The sequence below is a fragment of the Grus americana genome, chromosome 1 (genome assembly GCF_028858705.1).
Source record: "Grus americana isolate bGruAme1 chromosome 1, bGruAme1.mat, whole genome shotgun sequence".
In the NCBI taxonomy this organism is placed as follows: Eukaryota; Metazoa; Chordata; class Aves; order Gruiformes; family Gruidae; genus Grus; species Grus americana.
Window position 1 is genome coordinate 216,919,509 of NC_072852.1, and position 19,894 is coordinate 216,939,402.

The 19,894-nt window shown below is 41.3% G+C and overlaps 1 protein-coding gene across 12 annotated transcripts in view; it reads right to left on the reverse strand.

Moving 5' to 3' along the window:
* The window catches only part of UVRAG (UV radiation resistance associated), a 101,555-nt gene that overhangs the window by 78,089 nt on the left and 3,572 nt on the right, over positions 1 to 19,894 (reverse strand). For 7 of the 12 annotated variants that reach the window (XR_008578637.1, XR_008578638.1, XM_054837065.1 and 4 more), the window contains exons 2-4: positions 4,502 to 4,619; positions 3,086 to 3,120; positions 553 to 714 (exon numbers count right to left, since the gene is read on the reverse strand). Coding sequence is in view for 10 of the 12 variants with exons in the window: in XM_054837065.1 (XP_054693040.1) it covers positions 553 to 714; positions 3,086 to 3,120; positions 4,502 to 4,619 (315 nt within the window). In the remaining 2 variants the exon portion in view is untranslated. Of the gene's footprint in view, positions 1 to 552; positions 715 to 2,812; positions 2,923 to 3,085; positions 3,121 to 4,501; positions 4,620 to 15,473; positions 15,689 to 19,894 lie in introns of those variants that run through there. The other 5 variants (XM_054836997.1, XM_054837024.1, XM_054837015.1 and 2 more) reach the window with 3 other exon arrangements.

The window sequence follows — 19,894 nt, forward strand, 5'->3', positions numbered from 1 at the left end:
TAGGACAGTCTATTTGATTCAAAAGGCACCATATTTTTGGTGTGTTTATTATTTATGTGATATGGGTCTGTTTTTTCTGAGCCACTCTTACTATAAGCTCCATAATAAAGAAAACACCTCACTTTTCTTTCAAAAGGCTATTAGCAAGAAACAAATACCAGAATTAAAACAGATCTTATTCAGTAAGCTTTTTGGACTGAAGATCTTCAATGGGATGTCATTACTACGACAATGGATTAAAACCGTAACATACGCAAGCATTATGATCTATGTTCATTTAACTATACATATAATCATATGGCTATTTCCTTGAATAAAGGCATTGCAATTTAAAGCACCAAGTGCTGGCAGTATCATTTAAGAGACTCAGTGAACAATGGTAGCATAAATATTCAGCGAGTCAAGGTTTAAAGCTCTGAAGTAAGCCAACATGAATCTCTGCAATCAAACTTTAAAATGCATTCATTTCCTTCTTAGCATTCTACGTATTTGTTCATCCAGATGTTTTGTTTCCAGAAGTAAAAAGTTGAGAAAAACCTGTTTTCACATTACCTGCTGGCCCAAGTACTTTAACCCATCTAGATTGACTTTCCATTCAATCAAAAGCTGAAAGTGCTCCTTCTTGCCACCCCAAATCCTCACAACAAAACAAGAGACAGAGGTATCAAGACGATCAGGCATTATTCCAAAGTCCAGACTCCTCCATGTTGGATTCTGTAGGTATTCAAAGAGGGATAAAAACCAACTCAAACAAGCTGAAAGTAGTCCTAAAACTCTAAAATTAACAATTCAGAAAGTAGCAAGGTCCATGTCAAAGATTAAAAAAAAAACAACCCTTCAGAATAATGAACACCAGCCATCTCAAGGTTCACACAGAGTTGAAGCCAACAGGCTCTGCTGCTTCCTTATTCTGTTTTCTAGAGAGAATTCCTGGGTTAAAAGCTACATGTTGTAAAGTCCTTCAGAAACTCAGAGTGGGCTCTGATTCCTTCCATTACAAGACGTTGAAGAATTTACTTCAGAATTTACTAATTCAGTTTAGCCAAATCAGGAACTTTAGAAGTAGAAGTAACATTCCTTTTCAAGTTCTAATTCAGCTTCTGAAAACTAGAGTATAGCTTACATTGCAAAGAATTAATTTAAAATGCTGATCTGTTCCCCGATAATTAAGTTTGCATAATTTATTGACAGGTTTGTTCACATTCTTCTCCTCCTTGACTGATGCTGATGGCAATCCTCCAACATTGTCACTAAGAGCTCCTCTTAACTCTAGAGATCAGACTCGCATCTCAGCTTTACAGAAGCAGTACAGATTAAGCTAAATTGCAAACACCTATTCCACTAGAACTCAGATTTGCAAACACGAAGCATTCCAAGGACTTGGACTCACCTCTGATAACACTTCAATTAAATATTTATGGAAACCGTTGTAATTGACCCAAGTTGCAACTGAACCAAGTCAATCCAACACTACTGGTGCCAAGAGCCAGATATAAACTTTAGGACTTCCACAGGCCATAAATCACAGGATGTCCAAATGTAGAAATGGGAAAGTGCTTTTTACATAAAAAAGTGTGTGTGTATATATATATATATCCCTCCCCGCCTGCAAACAGAAATAGTAGCTCCTCCAGAACAAAAGGTAGGACCCCACCATCCCATAAAAGACCAAGCCTTTTATTCTAGCGCTTAAGCAGCTTGGAACAGGCTGAGCACCTCTGAACTGGTATTAGGCAATTTAGAATAAGAGGGTAGGGGCAAAGTTACCCAGTAAGTATTAAAGAAGGAATGCATTAATCAAGTTTTCCTAAGGAAAAGGGATATTTGGTACCTATTCAGGCACAAGAATAACAGGTCATTAAAATACTCATAGATGATGTACGGAATTTGCTCAAGACTTCTTTTATTTAGATTTTTGTCACTCCATCTCATATTTCCTTTGGTTAGATTCCATTTCTGTTATTCCTTTTTCCCAATTTAGAACAGGCAGAACTCAAAATCCTCAAGGAACTTGCCTCTTGGACAAGTTAACAGCCTTGTGGACGTAGACAGCCCTTTCCCCCATTCAGGAGGTTTTCAAAGCATTTCCAGCCCTGTATGCAATACATGGTGCAGTTCTACCTTATTAATGCAGACATTAAAAAGTCTGTTTAGCAGGTTTTCAAACTCCCTTACCCAACACTTGCAACATCCTACTCCCACAGACACCTACCCCTTCTCAGTTGTAGTAAACTATTCAGTTCTGGCCCCTTCACTGATCTGAACTGGAAAATTTAGAAACTCTAAGATTTATTTCAAACTTCAGTTTCTTAAAGCTATTAGCTCTTCAAAGAATACACATGTTTATATATGCAGGTACATGTTCCTTACTGTTCACCTATACAATAAAAAGATGGTCAAAGAAATCAGTGGTATACTCTGCAACGCTATTTGACTCTCCCTTTATTTGGGGTGTTGCTAGCAGGGCCTCTGCTTCTACACTAAGACTGCTAAACTGCACAGCATGAGCTTCTAATGAATCTGTGCACCCAACAAAGTAATATACAAGTGCTCCTTGAATAAGCAATTTGCAGGTATTTAAATAAGAGTAGCTATTTCTGTTGCTAACACCAGCAAGAACAAACAAAAACAGGGATGAACTGTAAACAAACCTGAGTTATGATTCATACAATTCTCAGATATTGAAAGAAGTTAAATGAGTAAAAATCCAGCTAACATTACTTTGCCTATTGGTGGTCTCAATATTTAAAATGGATACGTATCGTAAAGCTTAACCTGAGCACTGAACAGCTTTCACATGAATATGCCCTACCTATGGAGTGTTTAGTCCTATCTGCAGTACCACCACCAGACCATTGCTCCACAGCTGTTAAAGCAAACATGCATTTCTACTATTCAGTAACACGCTATTCCAACCCTTGTGAGAAGAACCTGAAAAGGAAGAGAAGAACGCGATGCTCCTAGTAGAACCAAAGAGCAGAAATAAACATCTAACAATTATGGTATTCAGCAGAAAAAAAAATCAATACACTGCAGTAAATACACAATTTTTAAAAGAAAGCTTTTCCATATTAAAATAACTTACCAGAGAATTCTTGATCACCTCACTCTTATAAAATTCTAAAGAAAAATGAGTAAAAAACACCTTTAGATTAGCTTAAACACTGATATAAATCTTAGTATTTGAATTAGAAAAAGCTAAAATAAGTAATACTCATGAAAGACAAATGCTAGTGGGTCTAGTTTATCAGTAATAGATCCATGAGAAAGACTTTAAAATGCAGTCATGCTTTTGACTAAAGGTACTCATTCACACTTAATTATTAAAAGTCATTATTTAAATTCAGCATTTCATCTTTATACCCAAGATAATCCTCAAGATTTACCGAGGCTTTGGTTTCTGGGGAAAGAATGTGCCCCAGTACTTTACAATATTTGGATGACATTTGCAAAGTGACTAGTTTGTCATACGACATCTTCCTGGAGGAGTGCAGCACGGATAAACTAATTGCACGGCTTTCCTGAAGGGCAAGGGTGACCTGTTCCAGATGCTTAGAAAGTGAACAGCCAAATTACCTCACAGAGGTGCCAGGAACCCTGCATTTAAATGGCAATAAGCAACTGCTGACACATGGACCTTGGCTTTCCCGGCCAAAATAAGAGCTTGAAGTCTTTAGGTAGACAGCTCTGGAAGCTGGAATACAGATTTTGTACAATATTCCTCAGTCCATTGGAGTCCAAGGACAAAGCTATGATGGTGTGCAGAACAGTCCCGTACACCAAACACTGTAGAATTAGTGATCAGTTACAGGTTCAACCAACCACCGCAAGTCCAAGTAGTAAGCTCAAGTTATGCATTCTTATCCTACTAAAACAGCAACCTTGAAGAAAAGCAAGGTTCAACTACACTAGCTGAAAATAACAAATAGGACAAAATCAAAATTCCTTTGCAAAGCTCCAGCTATAGATCATATAAAAAAAGAGCATAAAAATAGATTTTTAATAACATCTCTCCACAATGAAGAACTATACATTGTAGTGGAAAGCAAAGCATTAAAGAGAAATAAGATCTAACACTCAAATGCAGTTATCAAAAGCGGAACAGACCCCTGGATGCTTCCTGTCATTGGCTGACAATTCTATTTTTGGAAAACTTTGATAGTAGTAAGTGCTTGTTTATGCTCTGTAAAATAACTGGTACACACAGAGTGAGACGCTCTCCCCCACACAAAGCAACAAAGGCTCCAAAAGTTTTTCTGTGCTCTCGGAAGTTCCCAAGTCTAAATTATCAGTGAGGGGAGAGAAGAGCAACAAAAAAAGGCTGATTTAAGAGATTCTACCACCTGTCATCTGGTTTGCTTCCTTACTTGCTAACACTATTAGTATACATGATGCAAATAACGGCAGCAGGTTGTTGAGGCAAAAGAAAAAGGACAGGGAATTCTGATCATAAGAATTCAAAGATTAACTAGTAAAAAAGTTGATAGCAAGCCCAGCTTACCTTTGTATATCTTGGTGTTATCACACAAGTGAAGAGTGAAGTACGTATCCAAGAGGCGATAACCATTCTTATTGATAATGTTACGTGCAGCAATATTCCGAAGATGACGAAGCCGGCGCTAAAAATAAGAAAAAAAAACCCTAAATAGTTAAAGAAGTTAGACTGAAGTTAGACTCTTTTTTTTAATTTATTAAAGCATTTTAATGATTTCCAAAGCACTGTTGTCAAAAAATCCTACTGAACACTCAATTTTCTTTGGCAGAAAGCTAGTGTGAACAATAAGCATTCAGCAAAGCCATAAGAAACTGGCTGGACAAGTAACAACCAGCACCTACGAGCTCAGATTAAGCAACACTGATATACAAGACAAGCTATTCTTATTCATGTCCTATACACAGGTTTTATTCCACATGTTTAAATCACCCCAACTATTTGAGCAGTTTCAAGCAAATATATGACACTATCAGCATCAAACAGCAGCAGGATCACCCAAGTGTTCTGCATCATCATACGGGAAACAATTCCTTGCCAAAGCTATTTTCAGCAAGCACTAGTGGATCAAGAGCTCCAAAATAAACCACGACCTAATCCAGAGCCATACATAACTGGCTGAACAAAGCTTCCTGAATTCACGAGAATCCTGGAAACTGCTGTAGCAACCTTAAATAAATACACCAGGAAGATATACCCAGATTTTCAGGGAAAATTAAGGTCACAGTCAAATTTGTGATGTCTGTCAGCTACCTTCTTTCTTGGACAACCAAGTCCTTTTCTCTTGGATTGAATACACTAGAATATGTCACTAAAATCTTCAGTTTAAGTGATTTCATCCAACTCCAACAGTATATTAGTTTGCTACAATATGGTATTTTGAACAAAACTAATTAGACTGAATCAATCTCTCCCTCTCTCTCCCTGCCCTCCACCTCTAAGCACCAAACACCTTTAATAGCTGTGGCTAAAATCCTCAGCTTTAAAGCACACTATGCCCTTCAACTTTGACAAATATTTAGCATTACTAGCTTATTGTTAAATTTAACTAGTTGACAAAGCAATTTTGTAGGACTGCCCAGTCACTCTTAAGTCACTGCTTAGCTGTGGTTCTTATTTTAACTTTGAAAATGCCTGCATGCTTAAAACAGACTACCATGAACTTAGCACTCAGCAAACTGCCACTTGAAATATATAAAGCACACACCAAATCCTTCAGTATCATGTTCTCCCAATTAATCTCCCAACTGGTGTCACACCCATCTACCACAAGGGTGTTGACAAATGGCTCTTTATCATTTTTGGATCCCCACAAACCACCTACAAGCCTCAAACTGGTTTAGCGTATCTTTTTACTACAGAGTTCATTTTACAGCATACTTTTTCCCCAAAAGCTTGTTAATTTGTAAGTCTGGATCCACCTTAAAAAAAACCTCTCGCATTGACCAAAAGAGGATTTAAAATGCTGTCGAAACCAAAAGACAACTTTTCTGTTTGCAGCTTGTCCTAAAATGCTTTTAACAAGAGTTGAAAAGACCATCTGTTTTGGAATCACAATATAACACTTTATATTACTTAATATCACTTAAGTGATATTAGTTTTCCTTCCTGGAAATATATAACAGAAACATTATATTTCTGCTCATGTGACAGACAAAACCACCAGTGGATTCATTCCTTCAAAGTCTATTAATGAGTTAGACTAAAAACAGAGCCTGAGATGGCATACCCAGATATCTCTACCATATACATGCAATACAAAATGAAAAAAAAAAATAACGTTCTAAGCTGTCCAATTGCAGAACAACATGGTCTTATTCTGTTAGAAATTGGTATCAAAAATGTCAAGAGAAAGATTAAACCTCATTAAAAACACAATATGGATCTTGCACACAAAGATGTGTAGTTTTGCTTGCCATTTTTATGAGCAACTGAAACACTCCTTAAGAAATGGCTTTGAACATACATTGCACGCCCTATAAAAATGATTTCAGAGTTTTATGTGCCATATAGAATCATCAGAGAAACACAGAATGGTTTGGAGGGGACCTCAAAGCCCATCTAGATCCAACCCCCTGCCATGGGCAGGGACACCCTCCACTAGCCCAGCTTGCCCAAAGCCCCATCCAGCCTGGCCTTCAACACTGCCAGGGAGCCAGGGGCAGCCACAGCTTCTTGGGGCAACCTGTGCCAGGGCCTCAGCACCCTCACAGGGAAGAATTTCTGCCTCACATCCCATCTCCATTTCCCCTCCTGCAGCTTCAGGCCATTCCCCCTTGGCCTGTCACTCCCTGCCCTTGTCACCAGCCCCTCTCCAGCTTTCCTGGAGCCCCTTTGGGGACTGGAAGGGGCTCTAAGGTCTCCCCGCAGCCTTCTCTTCTCCAGGCTGAACCACCCCAACTCTCTCAGCCTGTCTCCAGAGCAGAGGTGCTCCAGCCCTCGCATCATCTCTGTGGCCTCCTCTGGACTTGCTCCAACAGCTCCATGTCCTTCTTGTGCTGGGGACCCCAGAGCTGGACACAGTACTGCAGGGGGGTCTCACGAGAGTGGAGTAGAGGGGCAGAATCCCCTCCCTCGACCTGCTGGTGGTGCAGCCCAGGGCATGGTTGGCTTTCTAGGCAGCCTTCTCTCTCGCTTAATTAACTTCAGTATCATAAAAACCAATTATCTACCATGCTTATTTCCCCCCCCCTTTTTTTTTTTTTTAAATCCCTTACAACCCAAGAAGAATAACCCACATAGCATTTAACAGAGAGGCCAACTTTCTCCAGGTCTTTTTAGGATTGCAATCTAATTGTGTGACTAGTTTAAGTAGTATGTAACAATGAAGTAGCCCTCAAGCAAAGCCAAACAATTTTCTCATCTTCCACTATATGCAATGAGGTTTGGAAAAAGCTGTAGAGTGTCATAACCTACACTTGCACCTTTGAACAAGAGCAGAGTCCTTATCTCCATGGTTTGTGACTTCTTTGCATCCTTCAAAGTCTGGAATTTATCCCAATGTCTAAAGTCTCACTTCTCCCAAGCCAGTTGGAAGATGAACATTAAATATGGGGCTGTGAAACCACACCACAGTTGGAATGTCTATGTAAATCACCAACTTAGTTATCACTCTCCTCCTCCCTCCTGTGCCATTACTTATCCATTTAGCCTAGCTGATAAGGAACAAGTTTCCAACTACACGGACAATTTTCTTGTTCAGATTCTTTAGTATGAGGTCAGGATGACAGAGGGACTCAGATCCTGAAAATAAATCTTCCAGTTTGCCCACATTGTCACTGATATTATATTGCATATTCAGATTTCCTCAGAACTCTACAGAGGTAACATTCACTAATTAACCTCTCCTGACCAAAGATAATTAACCTAGCCAGGGGACCATCAATTATGAAGACATATCCAAAAGACAATTCAAATAGGCTCTCAAATTCTTCCTCAAGGCCTTGCAGCTGTTCTGTGACAAACAATAAGTATTATTTTAAGGGAATTTTCAAATCTCTAGTAAGTGTTACCTCCTATGCGTTTCATTCATTTTTGCTCGAGATATTAGAATACACAAAACAAAAACCCCACTGTGCTGTAGCTCAGCTATTACTGGCATCAGCCAAATTGCCCTGCTGCCAACCCCCGCTGCTTATTCGCACTTCTGCATCGCCCTCCTCATTTGTACCACCATAAATAAGCACTTGTGCAGCTGCTCAGTGAATCTCACTGAGGAACCGATCCGGATGAAAACTAACCACCTCTCCCTTTTGCTGGGTTAGTTTCACCAGATCAGTTCCTCAATATGGTTCACCATGTGGCCATACAAGCAGCTGGGCTGATGAAAGAGGGGACAGGACCGCTTAAATGAAAGTACCAGCTTAAAATATGTGCGGGGCTACATACAGCCTGGCACCTCTACGAGCAAAGTGAAAAGCAGTGTACAGTGAGGTATCAGTGGATTTCAAACTGCAAAAGCAACTCTTTATGGAGAGGTGACCTATTACACTTTACACTGAATACAGTAGCTGCAAATAATCCTGAGTTATTTTATTTCCTTGTTCTTTTAGATGAAATGGGAAAACGGAGTCACTTCTCAAAGATAAGTTTTAACTTCTCAAAGACAAGTTTTAAATATCTTCATCATAAGGAGGGATCTCCACAGATGAGATGCTGTGCAACCAGAACAGCCATTCCAAAAAGACTAGTTTAAAAAAAAAAAATCAAAATACAAGTGCTAAAAACCCTAAGTGCTTTGGCAGCCTTATGAGTCACACAACTTAAAACAGGCCAGCTGTGTTTGCAAGCTGATAGCACAGGATCTGCTTTCATAAAAAAGATAAGCAAAATATGCAGATGAGTATAGATAATTCTCACCGCTATCTCCTCAAACAGTTGACAGTCTATCAGCAACACAGTAGTGATTATTTCAGACACTACATCAGGCATCTTAGTAAGATATCTTACTGCAGAAAAAGTTATTTTTCAGCAGAGCACTGATTTAGGTAGGCTCTGACAAGCAGAACTGGTATCATTAAAAAGGGTATTTAACTTTTCCAACAGCTCTGAATTTAGTGCAGGCATCCTGAATGATGGTCTATCTGGATGGTTGCTTAGCAGAGTAGTAGAGCAGGTTTAACAGCTCATTCTAGGGGATTTGTGACTCAAGTTATTTTGATTACCACAATTGTCCTAGTCATCTGCACTTCCCAAGAAAGTCAATGGAGCAGCGAAATGACATGGTAGGCCTTGTTATCATTTGATTTAATTGCCAGTCTAAGTTGCAATTGAGTAAAAGTAACTGCTACACAGCAACTCTGCACTGACCTACATGAAACAAATTAGTGCCTCTTTCTACCTTCAAAATTAATGACTACAAACCAGAAGAGATCCACTAATTTTCCCTTCAAACAAATCCTGAGTAGCAGCTTATATTTTAAAAACACTGCTGGAGGTAAAGATATCCCAGGTTATAAGCATACAGCTATCCCAAAGACTGATCAGGAGAGCAGAGCCTACCATCAGGTTTCACCTCTCGTGCCTGCAGAGCCACAAAATTGGCTTCCCAGACTTCAACAGCAGCATCTTGACAGACCTGCTACAGAGTGCAGTGAGATCATCAACGCTCAGCTTCTCTCAGAAGTAGGGGTCTTTTTTCTTATTTAAGAAAAGCACTCAGTTTTCATCACTCTGAAGAACTATTATCAGTTGTTTAATGTATCCAGTTTTCCCATTCAATGACCTTCTGGGAACCTCTCCAGATTTACTGCAGGCCATAAACAAGTCAGGCTGCTACAGAATAAAGTATTTTGATCAACTACCCTGTTAATACTTTGCTTTTTCATCAGATGATCTCAGAACTCTTCAGTCTACCAAGACTTCTGAGGTTTAAAGGACTGAAACTGCCTAGTCCCTTCATGATTTAGTTACCTCAACACTAAGATACCATAATCTTTCACTACCTCTGCCTAAAATACCACCTTCTGCATCTAGGCACTTGTTCCCATCCCGCTCATTTTCTCGTGTATTTGTGCAGTCTCATGGTGAGGGTCAGACAATTTAACCAACGTGGAGCTGGCAAAAAAGAAGTTAGTCTGAAACTTGTGGAAGTTCCTCCAATTCCCCTCTTTACAGCCACACAGATGTGCCCACCACAAAAGCAGGACAGAGCAGGCAGACTTTTTTAGCACTGAAGTTTCTTGATGACTTAAAACTGATCCAGACACCACACTCTGCTTCCCTCCAGGCCTAAGAAACTGAAATGACAAAGCTATTCACTGGGGGGATTTTTGTCTAACAACCTCGTACCATTAATAAAAATCACTGCAGAGACAGGGGGTGGGGAGGAAGGGAAGAAAAGGTGGTAAGTCAAAACAAGAGAGAGATGTACTGTTGTTAACAAAAGGTCTGGACTGTTCATGGAACCACGAGAAGAGTGACTACCTACAACAGCCTAAAGTATTCATGGAATTTCACAATTATTTGTTCAAGTTCACATAATGGGTAGCAAAAACAAGCACAGAGAGCTCTGACTCCTCTTCCATCTTAACCACTTTATTATTCTCTTAGAAGAATCTGATGACCCTGGGGAAAAAAATAATAATGTAAGTATATCCAAGCTGGATGAGAACACAGCCAAACACCATTTTTCTGTCTCCTCTACTGATCTACCACTTACCACTTCTCTACTGACTTACTAGCTGAGGCTCCAAGTATGAATTGTGAAGCTCAGGTCATTAATATGGGCAACAGCTAAGCCTATTCTTTATCACATGGAGCCTATTATTTTATTAGCTGCTGAGACGATATAATGGCTCACTGCTGGAAAAGGAGGAGGTCTGTCATCTTTTTGTCCCACATCTGCCACCTCCTGCTCTCTTTACCACCAGCTTTTTCAGCAAAATTATTCATGAATTATTGCTCCCAATAGAAAGACTAGCATTTTGACACATAACATCAATTTGCAAAGGTGCCAAACTTCAGCAAGGCAAGTAGTTTAGTTTCTTGCAGCAGCAGCCATCCAAGATGCTATCATATAGCCCTCCCTGTGAAAGGAGGGTTAGGGCTGAAAACTCCTTCAGATGTTAAAAAAAAAAATTACAGTGGGCCTACTGAGTCCATACACGAGCAAGTTTCAGAAATTCTGTTGGAATAGTCTAATTTTTAAAGAACTTAGTAAATATGAATACATTTTCCAGAATGAAGTTTAAATTCAATTGGTAAGGAAGAAATTTTTATAAGTCTGTGGCAGGGGTTCTTTCCCAACCCCATCACCCCCACAATCCTGGTGACAGCACATATAACCCATATCAAGTGCAAAACATCATGCAGGTTCAAGACAGCATCTTTGATTCAACAAAGAATGAGCCGGGGGCAGGGGGGGGAAGAAAACCACCCTTACTTTTGCCTGAAGTGTAAACACAAGGGTAAAATCAGCATAAGGCAGCTGGGAAGCCATCTCGTACAAAGTCAAAATTTACAGAAATTACTTAAAATTTTGTTGGCGACATGGACAGTGGGATCGAGTGCACCCTCAGCAAGTTTGCCGACAACACCAAGCTGTGTGGTGTGGTCGACACGCTGGAGGGAAGGGATGCCATCCAGAGGGACCTGGACAGGCTGGAGAGGTGGGACTGTGCAAATCACATGAAGTTCAACAAGACCAAGTGCAAGGTCCTGCATGTGGGTCGGCACAATCCCAAGCACAACTATAGGCTGGGCGAGGAATGGATTGAATGCAGCCCTGAGGAGAAGGACTTGGGGGTATTGATTGATGAGAAGCTCAACATGACCCAGCAATGTGCGCTTGCAGCCCAGAAAGCCAGCTGTGTCCTGGGCTGCATCACCAGCAGCGTGACCAGCAGGTTGAGGGAGGGGATTCTGCCCCTCTACTCTGCTCTGGTGAGACCCCCCTGCAGTGCTGCGTCCAGCTCGGGGGTCCCCAGCACAAGAAGGACACAGAGCTGTTGGAGCGAGTCCAGAGGAGGCCACGGAGATGATCGGAGGGATGGAGCACCTCTCCTATGAGGACACGCTGAGACAGTTGGGCTTGTTCAGCCTGGAGAAAAGGCGGCTCCGGGGAGATCTAATTGCGGCTTACCAGTCCCCAAAGGGGCCTACAGGAAAGATGGGGAGGGACTGTTTATGAGGGAGTGTAGTGACAGGACAAGGGGTAATGGGTTCAAGCTGAAGGAGGGTCAATTTAGATTAGATGTTAGAAAGAAATGCTTTACTGTTAGAGTGGTGAGGCACTGGAACAGGTTGCCCAGAGAGGTTGTGGGGGCCCCATCCCTGGAAGTGTTTAAGGCCAGGTTGGATGAGGCTTTGGACAACATGGTCTAGTGGAGGGTGTCCCTGCCCACAGCAGGGGGGGTGGAACTAGATGATCTTTGAGTTCCCTTCCAACCCTAACCAGTCTATGATTCTAAAAAGCCCAAAGTTGCCAAAACCAAATCACTCAGGGTTCTCAGAGGCATGATTACCTGAAAAGCAATCAGTTTTTCCTCCACAAGACTTACTGTACAGAACTTTCAACAGTGGCTACAATTTCTAAAATTTGAAAAGCACAATATAAGCTGGCAATGTCCGCTTGCAGCCCAGAAAGCCAACCATGTCCTGGGCTGCATCCCCAGCAGCGTGACCAGCAGGTCGAGGGAGGGGATTCTGCCCCTCTGCTCTGCTCTGGTGAGAACCCCCCTGCAGTACTGCATCCAGCTCGGGGGTCCCCAGCACAAGAAGGACGTGGAGCTGTTGGAGCGAGTCCAGAGGAGGCCACGGAGATGATGCGAGGGCCAGAGCACCTCTGCTATGGAGACAGGCTGAGAGAGTTGGGCTTGTTCAGCCTGGAGAACAGAAGGCTGCGGGGAGACCTTAGAGCCCCTTCCAGTCCCCACAGGGGCTCCAGGAAAGCTGGAGAGGGACTGGTGACAAGGGCAGGGAGGGACAGGACAAGGGGAATGGCCTGAAGCTGCAGGAGGGGAGATGGAGATGGGATGTGAGGCAGAAATTCTTCCCTGTGAGGGTGCTGAGGCCCTGGCACAGGTTGCCCCGAGAAGCTGTGGCTGCCCCTGGCTCCCTGGCAGTGTTGAAGGCCAGGCTGGATGGGGCTTTGGGCAAGCTGGGCTAGTGGAGGGTGTCCCTGCCCATGGCAGGGGGGTGGAACTAGATGGGCTTTGAGGTCCCTTCCAACCCAAATCAGTCTGGGATTCTATGATTTAGCACGAATTCTCTTTACTTAGCCTTTAGTGGAGCGTCCTACATATCAGATAGCTTTTAATATAAACACCAAGACACAGTCTTCATCTTTGGACACAATCTCTGATTTTCAGACTGTTACCCTCCTCCTGATTGTTTCTAGGGAGAATATTCCTTAAGTTCTTTTTACGTCAGGATCAGCTCTGACCTCTGTACAAGCTGGCACATTTTGGTTTTACCTGGCCTTCACATCAGTTTCCTAGCTTGGTTGCTTTATGACCCACTGTAGCTCTGGAAAAATTTTATCAAAATCCTTCCAACTATTTTAGCATTAAAGCAGAGTGCAAAGATTAGTTAGCAACACAAACATTACTACAGCAAATCTAGTTGTTCCGAACTTAACAGAACTGAGCTTGCAAAGGTCAGCTATTTGGATCTCTGAATACCTGTCATAATTAAATCACAGAAAAACACAGGCTCTGTGTGCTTTGTAGCTCACAGCAGTCAGGTTGAGGTTTTGGGGTTTATTTGTTTTTTTTTTTTTCTTTTCTTAAAAAGCATAAAAGCTGTGGTTCAAAAAAAAGAAACAACCTATCTAAACATGGACTGTATTTAACCAACATCAACATGATTTATTATCACAGCACTGCTCTACACCTCATTATTACAACTTTCTACTTCCTCAGATTTTCACTAACTACTAGCTTTCACCTATCCATACCAATTCAAATATTAAGTAGCAATGATGTGATCTGAGTTCACGGAAGTCAAATGGTAGACAAGAATTCATAATTTTATATAAAGTTTTCAAGCTGCCTTGTTTTCCCAATTTGACACACTCTGCTACAAAAAAAAGGTACCCCACAGAAGGTTTGGGTCAAGTCTCCTGCAGTACTCAAAGCCCTTTATTAGCAAAGGAACCTACAGTGGGAAGTTTAGATACTATTTACTTAAAACCACAGGAAGGTCAAGAAAATGCTTGTACTTCAATTTACACGCTTTATAGGAAGATTTATTTAGAATTTTTGTAATTAGTTTTCCACAGTTCAGCTGTTGACAGTTCAGAGTCAAAAGAATCACACGTGATTTCAGATCTACTTCAAAAGCAAAGCAGAAGCATTTGATATGCAATTTTGTAGGACACACCATAAGGAATTTTTGGAATTCTATTTTAATATCCTTTCAGCACACACTTGAAGACAGCGAGGCCCTCAGAGCTACACAACCAGCATTAGTTCAATAAATTGCTTGTGGATCTCCTTATAATTGCACTCCCTTCATATCTCAATTTCCTCATGTCAAGTGATGGGATTCAAGGCAGTTCACTAACTCGTTTCCCTTTCTAAGGCTTAGCTACTTTCTGGCAACAGTCTTTCAAAAGTTATGCCTGCTGTGAATCATACTCAAGGCCAACACCAGTTCAAAGATGCACAGTAGTAATGTAACTGCATTTTTTCCCCATGAAGATACAGCATATACACGTACAACACTTCCCCCCCCTCACATTCCTAAAGATTCGATGCAAAGAATGAGACATACTGCATCTGTGCAGTGTGATTTACCCAGACTAAATGACCACAAAACTACTTTCATCAACGTGGCTCAAAGTTTTCAGAGACATGCAATTGTGGATTTTAGTTTACAGTTCCTTAAATCAAGGTGCTTCCTCTCCTTTACATCTATTGACATCTGAAAGGCTTTTGAAAGGTTCACTTTGGACAGAAAACACCTACAAAGCTTTCACTTGAACACATTTAGCCTCAATACAGGTTTCTAATCAACCCCACTCTGCCACAACTACTCCTGTTTCTGTACTGCACCAAGAGTTTCAACAAGGACAGTCAGCAAATAAAAGATCTTGTCCAAAAGGCATCAAGTTTTCCCTAATTCATATAGCAAGAAAGTAAAAGAAGAGTAAGGAACATCTCTATATTTGACATGGCCCATGCAGAAGTACAATTATTCTCCAGCTACTTGAATGCATAACAGCCCTTCATTACCTCAACCAAGAGTTAAAGAACGCAACATGTGAAGTCAATGTTATCTCGTAACAAAATATGTCGGTCTACAACACAACCTGGTCCTTTAATGCTAATTAAAACAGCAACAGTAGTATCAGGAAATAATAAGGATAGCTAATTACATAATATCTGAAAAAAATTAAGACAGCTATGTATTACTCTTAAAGGGTAGCTATGTCCTTTGGACTATGTTCCCTTGCACCTTTACTGTTTTGCCCACTGAACTCTTTCCTCACTAAATAACTGAATTTACACTGGGGAGCAACTCAGAATTCAACTTCTACCTCAGAGCAATGATGTAAACAGCTGGTTCAGCAGGTGCAAGAAGTTTTCTCTTTGAACACCATAATCACATGTAGATCTACAATGCTATTTTAGAGCTCAGAACCAATGAAACAACCAAGACCGGTATTCAATGCAAGCCCACAGTGTTCATGCTCTTCGCTAATTTTCAACATCCTCGTAACCTTCTTTCCACATCCAAAATTTGTGCTCATCGCTGCAGAAAGATGGAAACAGCCTGTTATTTAAAACATAAGGTAGGGACAGGTGCAGAAGACATGGGCATTCAGTCTTAGGATACAAACAGGACAGTTGGATAGGTGTGACAAAACAATATTCAAAACATACAATTTACTTAAATGTAATATTAGCAGGAAGGGTTCAAAAGCAAAATCATAAACCCATGCAGGGACTTAGGCAAATGAAGTTCTTTCTGTGTATTGTTTCAACAGCTGTGTTTGGTTACAGTCACGACAGCACCAAGAGCAACAGACCAAGTGAGCTGGCAAACACCACCACTCTGAAGAATAAAAACTGTCAGCACACCCTAAAAAATTGCTCTAAACTGGGGTTAAGAAAATCTTATAAGCACTGACCACTGGCCCGACAAAGCTCCTCTTGCTAGGTGTTTATATAAGATACAAATAACAAGGAACTAGATAAACAGTTTTTCCATCTTCAACCAAGACCTTTAAGAAGGAGCAGTTAGAAATATCATCCTTCTTTATTGACATTTTCCTCTGAGTTTGTCTAAGCAAACATTTACTGACCTGCAAAATGAAAGACCAAAACTATAACTGCTTCTTTGACACAACATGGGAACTATGCCATGGGGTAGAAAAGAGAACATCGGGGTGCAAGATGCAGCTCATTAATAACACACTGTAGCAGTTCAGAGAAGTCCCTTAAGCCTCTTAACATCACTTTGGGCAAGAGAGCCTTAGTCCATATTAGCTCTGGGAATGACCTGGGAATACCAGTTAAGCAATGGAAAACAAGATGATGCTCAGGAGGAAGGACCCAAAAAGTAAATAGGGCCTTATGGAATAAAGCATCAACAATATCAAAGCAAAGGCACTTTTGACCTTTAAGAGCCACTTGATTTTAAGCATGCACCAAGTTGCGCAAGCAAACAGCATATGCCAATTATTAATCTGAAGCATATTAATGTTTATCTTGTTATTGGATGATAAACCAAGGGCAGACCAGTAAGTCTCTCTTCATAAATAAGGAATGAGTCTTTAGTTACCAGCTACCAAGACCTTTCCTTCACTCAATTAAGAATATTCTCTACCCTTCCCCAGCATATCTCCTGAATAAAGCATTAAAACTGATTTTCTACAGCTTCCTGGCAGAATGGTCTCTAACTTATCGACAGATCATCCAGTCTGCAAAACAGCCTTGCATTTGTTGGGGGGGGAAAATGAAGTACATTGTAGAGAGCAAAAATCCAATCCCAGACTAACAGCCAGCCTTTTGGGCTACAATTACAGTTTTACAGTAATTTTAACAACTATTTCCTCCAAATTATCTCCAATGAACACTAGACGTTGATACAGCTGGACATGGATACAACTGTATAAGATCACTAGGTCAACACTCACATTGTGGTGTTTTACTGGAGCAGCACTTCCCTCCCCACTCAGCATTTAAAGACAGTGCATGTCAAAGAGAAGTGAAAGCAATATTCAAATACGACACTTTCCATCCGCTAGTCTGATTTCCCCTAGCATATTTAGTAGGAAAGAGGAAGTAAAATATTTAAGAATCAGTCTTTGTTCTCATGTTACTCAGTGGAATATATAACAAGATCTATACAAAACTATTTCAAAAAGGATGCTCTTTTCACACCGTTTTAGTTGGAAAATTAGTACACATGTAGCCCTCAACCTGTACAGTCGCTTTCTTCACTTCTCCCACATACAAGACCTCTCAAACTCATTTGCCAGCACATTTGCAATCACCTATTTCTGCCATGCTACCCAAGTTGTTGTGCATGAATAGTATGCATCTTTAAAGAAAGCAACTATGAAATTTTAGCCTTGTTCTAATTCACCCATATTCTTCTCACGTTGCTTTACCTTGACTCACTTATACCCAAGGTACTGCATCACACTGGATTGTCACTTCCAACTGCTGAAAATAGGATTTTACTTATTATTGGAATCCAGGAGTACTTTCTCTTTTTCCTGGCAAGCTCCTTCCAGAAGTACTTTCAAAAGAAAAAAAAAAACATCTTTTGCTTTAAAGTTCACTTTGCTCCTGACTTCCATTCCTGGGTTCGAACACGGTAGCAATGCAAGTTTCTGAAGCGCATACATTAAGCTCATGCAATTACTAAAATTCCAAAAGCTCAAAGACTGTTACGTGATTAGTATATATCATTTCCTTAAACATAGCTCAATGGAATGATATCTTGTACAAAAAATTTTACAGAATGAATAGAATCTTCACTTCTGTGGTCGTCAATGAGATATTCAGGTCTTGTCATCAACATCCCATTTCTTTATGGAAAGAATCATGGAATAAGACTACAAATGTGAAAAGGACGTTCATAGTCTTTGAATTCAATCCCTTTATTACAGTCAACCAGTTCACAGAAGGTAAACGTTACAGCATGGTGTCATGTTCAAAGTAGATTGGGGGGGATTTTCTTCCTACCACTTAGGGGTCTGCTCCAGAACTTTGGCTGAAAGAAGTTATTCAATTCCTAAATAAGATTTTTATCTTCAGTATTCAAAATAAAGGACCCTTCCCTGCCAAACAGGTTTAGGATGGGGATAACCCAGTGTTTGAGCAGTGGTGGGATGGGAGAAAATGTTTCCTGGCCACAAGACACTTTTACCCAGCTACTGGAAATGCCAACATGCATCTAGTCTGACAAGTCTGTATCAGTACTGAGTATAAACAGATGTGATGCCTTGCAGTTTGCTGAAGTTCAGAGCGCAGGAGCCTCACACGGCTCATCATGGAACCAGTTCAGGTCCCCTGCCCTCATCTCAAACTTCTGTCCCACACTACGTGAGCTAAACTGCTCCCAGAGTTAAACTACTAGGGAAGCCACAGGAGCCATGTTCGCTCCTGGGGCCCTAAAAATCCATCAAACTCCACTTGATTCTTTATGAATCCCAATCTGAAAGTGAATGGAGGCTACAGAGCGTCCTCAAGAAGTTTCGTGAACCGTTTGCTCTGTTTTGTTCTGCCCTAAACACCTACTTCTGACATCTGTGGCTGAAAGCTCATTGCTGCTCCTTTCCACAGAAACTTTCACCATCTGACAAGAAATGTCTATGAACTGAAAGATACAGAAGACATTGGGTCACCTGGACTTTGAGCTAACACTATTTGCAGCTGTGCACAGTGGCAGAGTTTACCCCTTCCCTTCTTACCACCACATCCATATTCACCAGAGCATAACCAACTCCTTCACATGCACCCTCCCACACAGTACATCCAAAGTCTCTTGGAAACCCACCTTGGAGAGCACTACACAGGACATATTGAAATGTGATTGACCAACACTGAACTGGAACTAAAACTTCTGATGGAAGAGCCCTAACTCCATGTACAGCTCCTAGAGTATCCCCTAGTATCTATAATATCTAGCTTTCTCCCCCCATTACCCAGGCTGTCTCCAGTGACCAGAAAATTACTTACATAGAATCCCAGACTGGTTTGGGTTGGAAGGGACCTCAAAGCCCATCTAGGTCCAACCCCCTGCCATGGGCAGGGACACCCTCCACTAGCCCAGCTTGCCCAAAGCCCCATCCAACCCGGCCTTCAACACTGCCAGGGAGCCAGGGGCAGCCACAGCTTCTCGGGGCAACCTGGGCCAGGGCCTCAGCACCCTCACAGGGAAGGATTTCTGCCTCACATCTCATCTCCATCTCCCCTCCTGCAGCTTCAGGCCATTCCCCCTTGGCCTGTCACTCCCTGCCCTTGGCACCAGCCCCTCTCCAGCTTTCCTGGAGCCCCTTTGGGGACTGGAAGGGGCTCTAAGGTCTCCCCCCAGCCTTCTCTTCTCCAGGCTGAACAACCAAGAGCTGAACAGTTTCCTGGGGAAAAAAGCAGATGGAGGTGATCTGTGGTGTCATTATAGGACTGCCTTATGTACAGTCCAAACATCACATATTGTTTTCACCCTGTAATTTGGAAGTAAGCCATAGATGATATTGAGAAGAAAGCTTCTTGCAACTGATCATTGATCAGACCAGTGGAAATTAGCAACGTGAACAGATCAAACTTTATCGGCAAGTACTGGTGGCAGAGATGCAACCAGATGTTGAGCGTTTTCCCTGTGGCTAAACCACTCGGGAATGATCTGTTGAAATACTTTACAATCAGCCAAGTCACAGAAGTGCTAAGCTCTTACACATATAACTTAGTACTCACCTACTACGCTGGAATCCACATCAGGTTTTGT